Source organism: Sinohyriopsis cumingii, chromosome 15 (assembly GCF_028554795.1).
Source record: "Sinohyriopsis cumingii isolate HCF-2022 chromosome 15, ASM2855479v2, whole genome shotgun sequence".
Taxonomy (NCBI): domain Eukaryota; kingdom Metazoa; phylum Mollusca; class Bivalvia; order Unionida; family Unionidae; genus Sinohyriopsis; species Sinohyriopsis cumingii.
Genome location: NC_142975.1, coordinates 53,924,946 through 53,936,460, shown reverse-complemented (window position 1 = coordinate 53,936,460; position 11,515 = coordinate 53,924,946). Strand labels below are relative to the sequence as shown.

At 38.7% G+C, this 11,515-nt stretch overlaps 1 protein-coding gene across 1 annotated transcript in view; it reads right to left on the bottom strand.

Moving 5' to 3' along the window:
• Positions 1–9,860: 9,860 nt before the first annotated feature.
• The window catches only part of LOC149781814 (cytochrome P450 4F5-like), a 57,778-nt gene continuing 56,123 nt past the window's right edge, over positions 9,861–11,515 (bottom strand). The window contains exon 11 of the mRNA XM_089935986.1: positions 9,861–11,325. Coding sequence (XP_089792112.1) covers positions 11,226–11,325 — 100 coding nt within the window. The 3' untranslated portion in view covers positions 9,861–11,225. The remainder of the gene's footprint in view (positions 11,326–11,515) is intronic.

Here is an 11,515-nt window from a genome sequence, read left to right as displayed (position 1 = left end):
GCCCCGGAAAGAGTGGTGGCAAAACAAAGGGCCAATTATGTTAGACAAACGGTATGGCAAACTCAAATGTAATTATCGGAGGCACTACGTTCTTTTCTGGGGCCCCGAGTGGCCGAGTGGTCTAAAGCGCTCTCCGTTACGGATCACTGTCATCTCACCTTTGTCTGCGTGGGTTCGAGTCTCGGATTCGGCTAATGTGGGTATGTGAGAAAGCTTGCCAGTAGCTTCTCGTGGGTCGGTGGTTCTTTCCGGGTTTTTCCCGGGTTCTTCCTCCACCATTAATACTGGCCGCCATGTATAGCCTATCGCGTGCTGAAAAATGGCGTTAAACACTACAACAACAACAACGTTCTTTTCTCACTCCGATACTGCAGGCAATCTCAGCTGGAAGAACAACCACAACAACAATAACAGCGACAGACACCATAGCAGCGGACTTGAAACTATCTACCTCAACTAAAGAATTAGTATCAGAACCAGAAGAGGAAATTGAGGCGGTTGAGGAGGAGGAGGGGGACGCTGACACTCGTTGAGAAGTACACCGAAATGGGACTAGATCAAGCATTGTATGACGTCAACAAAGCAGGGTAGTTTATTAGAGTCATACAATACGTTGCCTACAAATCTCTAGACACCTTTAAACCAAGACCTTCTCAATGGGGATTAGGGTCAGAGTTCTTCCCCAATTCTACAAACAAACCTACGCTGGATACCCCCTCAGTCAACTGGTAGAAGCCGCTGCTTACATTGCCGCCCATCATGGCTACGCATTTCCTGATATCAAGAATCATGAGACTAGGAGTGCGAGAAAGAACGTGAAAACAAAAGAGAGACGTGTTACCTTCTAACAGAAAAAAAAGCCTTTTTTAGGGCTCCAAAAGATTGCTTTTTTATAACTAGGGAACCATATTTGGCTTGGTATCCCTCCTTGACTAAACTATTCTCGAAACAAACTTGACCCATTGGAACACCGCAACAAACTTAACTTTTTAAACCTAACAGTGACCAAACTGGTATATGTCTCTTAGACATAATAATTTAAAGAAGATCAGTATGGCTATTTTTATGTACACTACACTAAGTACTAATATTAGATAGATATGTTAGGAAGTAGGAAATTTAACAGACTCGTTAGATTTGAACTAATTGCACAAGTGGTTAATACATTATTGGTACTTTTTACTGTCTATTAGCAAAAACGGGACTTGATTTGAAATAAGTACGGGCTAGCGTCCTGTTGAGTACTTAACACCCATGGCTGTCTTTTTGAGCACCTTTTTTCCTCCTTTACCACGCTCGGACAGAAAAATGAGTGTGTGGTGAGACTATTCCCACTCATGTTTAAAGCCTTTCAGTCAGGTTGTTAAGGACTAGTTAGTCCTACACCTGAGTGGCTAAATTTAAAAGTAGTCTGTGAGTACATAAAAGCCTGGGGATGAGGCTCTCTTTCCTTCCCCAGGAGTAATTAAAAATCACGCGGTGCGTTATTAAACCAGTGATATATGCTCCATTAGAGCGAAAATCACTTTAATTCAAGTAAGCAAGCAAGCAAGTTCGGGTACCGTCTCTAGCACTCTTGATGACACCAACTGTCTGGGTTATTTTCTTTCTTGCAAGCCCCTATGTTCCACTTCTGTTTGTGATAATAACTTGTGATACTTCACATTTTCTAAAGTGGAAATCTTTACAAGCCGTACAAAATACAAAACTTATATGACTTTGGCTTTTGACACTTGCACAGACTCTTCACTTTATAAGTGTCACGAGAAAATTGTATATCCAATTTTTACCATTTTCAAAAACACGCACGCACTTGCAGCTTGACCAGAAATATGTACATCTTGTTTTGTGGATAAGTCACAGACAAGTCCAAGCATATATAGGTGATTATGAACGTTAGGAATATCCCCTCATTTTTTTCAGAAATATCAAAGCTTGTATGTGCATTTTCCCTTTTCCACTCTATATTAGTGCTTAGATTTGTTCAAAAAAAATGAGAAAAGAAACGAAACAATTTTGAAGAAAAAAAAACTGAATTTTGAATTCAGGTTTCTCTCTGTTTATAATTTTTTTTCAAAATGATGGTGCATGACAGAGTACGTTCGCCTACCTTTCCAAAGTGAGAGCCATTTCTTCACATGTCACTGCCTTTGTTAAATTCGGTTTCATTGGTTAGTTATCGTTAATCTTTATTTTTTTTATGCATTTCTTTTTGATAGAAGATTTAAGGCTTTCTAGTGTTGTAACGGTATTTATGTTGTTTAGTCTGTTGATGAAATTATCTATAGCAAAGTGCTTAAGATTTTTTCAGGTTTTTTATTATTTCAAGCCCTACAAAAGGAGACCAAGTTTGTCTTCAAAGAGGATTGAAGCTCTAAATTACACGGGCGTGAAGGAAAACATCGTTATGTTCATTTTAATCATGCTTGCCGTATCTCTTTTGTTTTAGAGGTCATATTTCTTCTTAAGTAAATACACGCATCAATAGACAGACAGATTGGGTCATCATCCTTGAGTTTCACTGTACTTTCGGTTCTTTACTTCATACAAACCCCAAATTTATTAGTTTGAAAAAAAAAGATAACATGCCCCTCAATACTGTAACACATCTGTTCTGACTTTACCGATGTGAGTGTGAGTGTTTATGTTAAAATGTTTAAGTGAGATATAAAAAAAATGGTCAGCTTGAAAACGCGAACCAATACTGTGACGCTCAGTATTTTGATGTGGTAAGAAGAAATGGTACAACACACACAAAGAGGGTTTGTAAGTTCACATTTCAGTCTGTCTGCACTGTAATGGTAACAACGCAAGAACATAGGGATTATTATGCCACACAGTCCTAGAACAAAACAATGCATCACCCGTTGTAAGCCATTTCATTGGCTATACTTATTTTCTTACCGCGTTCACTTCGAATTCACTTGAGTAGCTATTCACACAGTGACGAGAATGGCCATGCTTTACTGGGTCTATCCTATAGGCGATTTATATAAAAAAATATTTTAAAAAATTAAACTAATGCACGAACAATGGTTCCATGGGCGATCCCATGGAAATTGTGTCCGTCTTATTACAATATACATCAACATTTAATTTAACCGTGCAGATCGCTAGAACAAACCTCTGATCATATACATTTTGAAAAGTGTTGTGTGACACGGATCGCCATTGTCGCTTGGTGTCTGCTTTCTTCTTCGAAAAGAGATCGTTTCGTCTTGACTATAAAAATGTAATTTGACTAAGTTTTACGCACTACTTGAACTCATACATTTCACGTTGTAGGTGTAAGCCGTCGTTCTCAGTTTCCTGGAAGTTCGTTTTTGCGTTTCTCAGATGTAACACTCTTTTTTATGGACCGAACGAAATTTCTTTTGGCGTGAATCAGGACTCGTGGTTTTGTGGCATAAATGGAGAGCATTGATGAAAGCTCAGTTATGTCGTCTTCGAAATCGCTGACACGGATCTGAGCTAACACTTCAGCTTCTGTGTGAGGCGATACGGTACATCATTGCCTTTTACTTCCTCAATGAAATCGTTTCATCTTATTGCAAATTGGATTTGACTAGGTTTCATACGCAGCAGGTCCCTGTATATAAGGAGAGTGTCTTAGCGTCAGAGTATTCATTCCACTCTCAAACGATCAAGAAGATGGAAGAGTCAGCAGAGATCGACCTGCTGGTCAAATATTTGCTAAAAGTCATACGAAAGCATAATTCACATGCGAAAGTGGCAACAAAACTTACTCTTTTGGTCGTTGATTTGATGAGAGTCATACGAAAGTGTGTGCTAATGAAGTTTGCTATATCTGCAAAGGTAAATGGGTATTTGTCTCCAAAATACCTGCTTCGTCTAAGAAAGAGAGACAAAAGTCAAGATACCTAATATCGTTGTCAGGAGAAAGGACACTGAAATTCAGAGTGCCCTACGAGAAAAGAGAAGAAACAGAAACAAGACGAAACAGAAAAGAGGGATTCAGAAGAAGAAGAAGAAGAAATTGAAGATGATGAAGAACTTGTGCCAGTAAAGACATGGAAATGGAAAAATTGACAATGTGAGCCGATGCGTTGGCCCTGATGTGAAATTTCATACTACCTTCTAAAAGAGAATAGACCAGAAAGAAAACGTAAGTATCTCTTGGTCTTGACATTGTATAATAAGGATGGCGTGTTTTGTTTTTACTCACACTTTATGAAATTGTGCTCTTTCACCTCTCTCTGTCCCTCTGGATCATGTTTTAGTTAGAATTGAAATGGAAGGATGTTTTCCTTCACGCACGCTCTTTAGGCATGCAAGTCCGTAAACAATAGTCAGTCTATTCATCCATCATTTTGTGTCTTGATGTTTCCTAAAGCACACACTGATGCCATAAAATAACGGGTTAAATGGGTTTTGTAGTGTTGGGAGTGGGGGTGGGGTGTAGGTGTTTGGCAGAGTTGGTTATTGCAGGTGAGGGCTTAGGTGCTTTCAAAAAACTTTTTCTTCTTCACTCTGTGTTGATGGAATATAATGGGTTATTTTCTTCACTCTCTGTTGATAGTATATATATAAAGGGTTATTTCTTCACTCCATGTGGATAGTGTATAATGGTTTTCTTCTTCCCTCTGTGGTGTGTGTGTGTGTGTGTGTGTGTGTGTGTGTGTGTGTGTGTGTGTGGTGTGTTTGTGTGTGTGTTAGCGTACGTTGTGTAGATCGTATATTTGGTTGTTTTTTTCTTCCTCCCGAGTGTGGATAGTATATTTGGGGTTTGTATGCGTTAGCGACCTTGTGTGGATAGTTTATTTGGGGTTTGTATGCGTTCGCGTACGTTTGTGTGGATAGTTTATTTGGGGTTTGTATTATCTCCCCTCTGTGTTGATATATATTTGGGGTTTGTTTTTTCCTCTTCCCTCTGTGTGTGTGTGTGTGTGTGTGTGTGTGTGTGTGTGTGTGTGTGTGTGTGTGTGTGCGTGTGTCTGCGCGCGTATGTTGTGTGTATTGGTCTCTGTTTGTCCCTATAAAACTCACTTTATCCCTATCAGATACACTCTACCTACCTACCTACAGTAGCGCGTATTCAGGTCAGCCACTTGCAACACTGTTGCCATTTATCCCCTAGTGTTCAGTACAGTGACGTCACTGACGCTGGAAATTTTGAGACTATAAATATCGACTTGGGGATTTCCACATTTTGTAGCTATACATATATACTAGAATTCATAAACAGGAACGTCACTCAAGCTGAGGCTATAAAAAGATAGTGGGATTTTCCAAAGGAAAAACCCACAAGTTGGAGCTATAAATAGATAGTGGGATTTCATAGGAATTTCAGCTGATTATAGATACATAGGTATTTATCCACGATCGTCACAGAAGTTGATATTGTAAGTAGTTACTAATTTTATCCATTTTAGTCTAAACCATTGTAACTTAATTTTCGGGGATATGTTTATTTTCCTTTAAATTCTGGGACAATTTCGTCATTTTAACGTTACTTTTAGTCACATCCATTTTGTCATTGAGCATTTCCTTGATTATAGCTATTTATAGCATCATTACAATTATGCAAATTTTTGAACACCCCAGCAAGATTTCAGGTCTTCGTAATGCTTTATATATAAATCCCACGCTTGTACTAGTGTATGTATGTTTCTGTCTCTGTTGTGTTTGACCCTCTACCATCATTGTCCCTAGATAGTCCCACCATGTTCAATTCCCCTTGGCGCTATACAGATCCACCATGTTCAATTTCCATATGTTAAATTTCCTTGAGGCTATATCCCCCAGGGGTTTCCGTAATGTTAAATTTCCCATTGTCCCTAGACAGTCCCACGATCTATTCCCCATGTTAAATTTCCCATTGTCCCTAGACAGTCCCACGATCTATTCCCCATGTTAAATTCCCATTGTCCCTAGACAGACCCACACTATAGTCCCCTGTTCCATTCCCCTTGTCCCTAGACAAGCCCAAACTCTATTCCTCATGTTAATTTCCCTTGTCCCTAAACAAGCCCAAACTCTATGTTAAATTCCCATTGTCCCTAAAGTGGCCCAGCGTTTTTCTCCATGTTAAATTTCCATTGTCCCTATAGTGGCCCAAGGGGGGTCTGTAATGCTAATTCCCATTGTCCCTATGGTGGCCCACTTTACTACTGACCCCCCCCCCCCTTGCTGGTTATATTGCTGGCTTATTAACATGGTAGATAGCATCGCAGCATTGGGTTTCGGCACCACCACATATTCTTATCGCGTTTCAAGAAAATGCCAGTGCAGATTCGCAGGAACGAAATTCAATGGTGTTTGACACGCTTGGGGTTAGTGAAGTTCCTTTGAGAAAAAACAGAACCAAGAACTGTCTGAAGAAGTGAACATGGGTGCTTCATTCAAAACTAACATGAAAACATCAAAAAAGAAGATGATGACCAGAAGAAAGGCAATTTCATCTGCTCGATTTCGAATGCACGCAAGAGACCGGCATTCACATTCCTAATTTCTGTGTGGCTCATCGAGCGTGCGAGAAATGCATCCGAGAGCCTATCTTTGGTCATATCCCTCACTGCAGCCAGATTCCTGGAGAACGTAAAAAAAAATATTTCGGGGACCCAACACACTGGCCGATTTCACCCAATGAATCTTAGACCCCATAGACGAGACTTGGAGCCAAGAGGACATTGAAAATGACGGACATTGTCATCACTATGCCATGGAGATGGCTTACAATTTATTGGGACACGATGGACAGTTTGTTTGAAATACTATACGGAGCAAAGTACCGAACGTCCTAGAGTGACTTTGAACAAAGCCAAAATCATTTCCATGCAAGTGGAACAAGTACAGTTTAAAGAATCGATGAGTTACTTTGCACTGCCTTTGAGGCGAATGCCTACAAGGTTTGGAATTACAGAAATGGGCAAAGGCTATTTTAGACACTTTTTCGATACCGAAGCCAATCAACACGTCGTTCTAACCCATTAACCTGACGCTCACTACTACGACCCCGACAACATGCATACCGACCAACGAGAAGCTTTCTATGCTTGGTACAGGACTCAACCTCGGACTTTGCAACTTTCAGGAAGAAATGTTAAAATATTGTCGTTCTGACGTGGAGATTTTATGGCGTTTCTGTGGAAAATTTCTATAACTGTTTGAAAGAAGCCTGCACCATTGCCAAAGCGTGTTCCTTAGTGTACCGCCAACGATTCATGCCCGAAAACACTCTGGCTTTCATCAGTCCTCAAACGACAAATTTTATCAAGCGTCAACACTCGGTCAAGTTCCCAGGGTTCTTCCTCCACCATTAATACTGGCCGCCGTGTATAGCCTATCTTGTGCTGAAAAATGGCGTTAAACCCTAGCACAGCAACAACAACAAATTTTTCTCAGTGTGAATCGTAAATTGTGACTACTAATATTCTCTCTCTCTCTCTCTCTCTCTCTCTCTCTCTCTCTCTCTCTCTCTGATATCTGCTTTTGTGACTATGTTGGGAAACGCTTCGCAGTATTGATAAACAAGAAAGGAGAAAGTCACGCATGGGGCCACGAGTGGCTGAGTGGTCTAAAGCGCTGTCCGTTACGGATCACTGCCATCTTACCTCTGTCTGCGCCAGTTCGAGTCTCGGATTCAGCCAACGTGGACATGTGATAAAGCTTGCCAGTAGCCTTTTGTGGGTCGGTGGTTCTTTCCTGGGTTCTTCCTTCACCATTAATACTGGCCGTCATGTATAGCCTATCGTGTGCTGAAAAATGGCGTTAAACCCCACAACAACAACAACAACCACGTATGCGATACGTTCACATGAATTGGAAAGTTCTTTTTAATCACATATTCTCTCTCTCTCTCTCTCTCTCTCTCTCTCTCTCTCGTATTCGAGATCACTTGTTTAAGCCTTTTTAACATGACTTTGCTCTTCGAATGGTCAATCAGGGGAGAAATTGAACGATACAAATTATTCTCTGATTGTCATTTTTGAGAACATTTACTGGGCCTTCGAAGACGCACATTCTTGTTGTTTCACGTGATTAAAAGGACTTTTCTAAATGGATATCTTGAGATCGTGTATTCGAGCTCAGACTTGGAGTTTTATTTAAGTGTTAACTCGATTTCTATTTCGCGTTATAGAGATATTATGTTAAAAGCATATTCCGATTGTCTTTCTCGAGTTCGAGCAATCGAGGCTAGAGATAGTGAACGGTTTCTATGTTATGGTCACCGTGGTTTTCATAAAATATGATGCTGCAAGTATCATGGTAACGTACATCATACCGAATGCATTCTTGATTCAACTAAAACATTATTTTTCATAGTTTAGGCATTCCCTACTCAAGATATCATGCATTAAACAATGTATGAAATAAAGAAATATATTATATGTACACGCTTCACCGGTGTGATCGTCGGCTCAGATTTTTTTAACCAGCTTTAATCAAAATATACATATATCAGCAGTCACCTATTTTGGCTGCAAATACTGGCCTTCTACTTCTGGGTTCATATCAACTATCTTATGTTCGAAATTTTGAAGTATTTAAATCTGAGCAAGATTTTATCAAGGAAACCAGACGATTGTCTAATGCTTGAATTTGATCATACGATTGTAAATGATCACGTACAAGTCCTAAGTAAATATTGATATCACGCATATTCGTGTATTTCACACATGCCCCCCCCCCCCCATCTCTCCCTCTCTCTCTCTCTCTCTCTCTCTCTCTCATTCGAAATCGCGTGTTTAGGTCTTTTAAACTTGTCTTTGCTCTTCGAATCGTCAATAAGGACAGAAATCGGGTGATAAAAATTATTCTCGGATTAGCTTCCTCGATATCACATACTGGACCTTCGAGAACATGTATTTGTGTTGTTTCATGTGATTAAAAGGACCATTCCAAATGGATGTCACGCGTTACGGAGATTTTTATTTTGCGCATCACAGAGATCATTTGTTTGAAACGAACATTTCGAATGTGTCTCTCCAGTTCGAGTAATCCAGCATCGAGATATGGAGCCATTTTATTGTTGTTGTTGTTGTGGGGTTTAACGCCATTTTTCAGCACATGATAGGCTATACATGGCGGCCAGTATTAATGGTGGAGGAAGAACCTGGTAAAATCCCGGAAAGAACCACCGACCCACGAGAAGTGGGAACCATTTTACGTTATGGTTCTGATAGTTTGCATAGTGTTGTTGGTGTGGGCATTATGGTCACGCACATGCTGCATCAGGGGCGCACGCAGAGTTTACGGGGTGGGTGTCATGTTAAACATAGTGGTCAGCTATTAAGTTGTACGGATGTTCGCCAAAACATGTTTAGAGGTGAAATATTATGTGCGTCAAATGTTAAAGGCAAACGTTGTCACCATACCTAGTGCATTCCTGATTCAAAAATAGAACATCATTTTTCAAAGTTACACCATTCCCTGTTCAGTATACCGTGCATTAGACAATGCTTTAAACAAAGAAACGTTTAGAAAAGATGAAACAAAGTACGAAAATGGAATTCAGCCCTTATTATGACACGCGTTCCACAATACCCCTCAATACATATATTATATGTAAAAGCTTCACGGGTGTCCCAGATTTTGGATCCAGTTCTATCAGACAACATCAGTTTGAATGAGATATACGTCTTCTGAGGTCTGAGAGATAAGAAATGGGTAAACACGTTTCTTCACTCTTGAAAAAATTACGGACATCAAATAAAATATGCTGGATCACTGATTAATGAAAACATTGTACATGTCTAGAAAAACGATACTTTATAATGCGTGATCCCCTGTGATGTATTCTACAAAGAATGTAAGAAAAAGAACACAATTTTTTTTATTTTACTACTACTTAGTACCAGCATTAGTATCAACAGAAAAGACAAATTGAAACAATAACAGAAACCTGAACTTCATTTTATTTGGTTAGAAAGATTTTCAAAACTCATGCAAAGGTTGCTTACAAGAGTACAAATGGTGTTCTTTTGTTTCCTTGGAGGAAAGCAAAATATTGCTTTCAGCAGATGTACCACCAGATTCTAGAAAGCATCAAAACCTAAGGAGAAGCTGTTTTGCAATAATTTTATTTTATCCCATCAGTTTTGCGATTTGCTGTTTCTGTGCAAGGTTTATACTCGGGATGTGGTGGTTATGGTTCTGTAATTTATGAGCACATGAATATCGTTCAAGGTCAAATGGCGCCAGTGTCATCCAGTATGGCTGCCATGGTGACCATCATGAAAATCTTGTTATGACTTCAGACTGGATGATCATATTTACCGTTATTTTTTTAACAAATACTTCTTATAATGTCTAGTCAGTTAAATTAAAATGATGACCCTTGAACATTCTATATGGCCACCATGGTGACCAACTTAAAATTTTGTATCCCTACTAACTCTAAGTTAATGGTCATGCTGACATAGGGTTTTAACTAAAACAATTTACTCCAATTGACACCAGTCTAAGATCTAGTGTTGCAGTCACAGTGACCACAATCTTGTTGTCACTAATTCTACTGAATGGATGTTGTATCAATACAAAGTTTTCACTGAAAGACTTGTATAACATGTCATCTTGATGATCTTGTTGTCACTATTTCTACTGAATGGATGGTCATATCAATACAAAGTTTTTACTGAAAGACCTCATGGCCTCCATGATGGTTGACATTCAAAAGCGTCATACTGCTATTCCTCTGGAGCATAACTCTAATACCATTCAGGATATCTCTATGACCTATGGTAATCGTATTAAACTAAATATCTCTAAGATATTTGGTACTCATGTTAAACAAGATATATATGCTATTTGGTATTCGTATTAAAAAAGACATTTGTGATATTTGGTACTCATATTAAACAAAATATCTTTATGATATACAGTCTTAATGTTAAACAAGATATCTCGATATTTGGTTCTCATGTTAAACAAGATATATATGATATTTATTAATCATATAAAACAAAACATAACTATCATATTTTGGTACTCATATTAAACAAGACATAACATTTGGTTTTGCAAACATTGGATTTAATAAACACACCATGTATCCGAGATATATAGTTTCTTGCTGCAACTGAAATGTTCTTGGTACAAATTGTATTTATATACAAAGACAAGTCTACCTTTTATGAAATTCATTTATGAATGCCATATTCTTGGCACAGATTGTATTTACAAACAAAGCTAAGTCCACCATTGAAAAATTCTCATTTGGATGACATGTTCTCTATGCAGATTTTATTTACATAAAAAGGCGTCTACCGTTTTGAAATTCTCATTCGGATGCCATTGGATGATCTCATAACTGCTGCTGGTTTCTTCTCAGGGACATAATTTGGCTCTGGCTCAAATTTGTACCTTTAAATAAACATAAAAATCGAACCAGTCTATAATACTAATGCTAGTAATATGTGGTTTTTTATTCTACTGTACCTATTAATTATATGTCCATCATTCGACACATATGTCTATATGTATGTATACAGACCCACACAATAAATCGCATAATTTTAGGAACATTTATTTCTTATTTAAAATCAATTTCTTG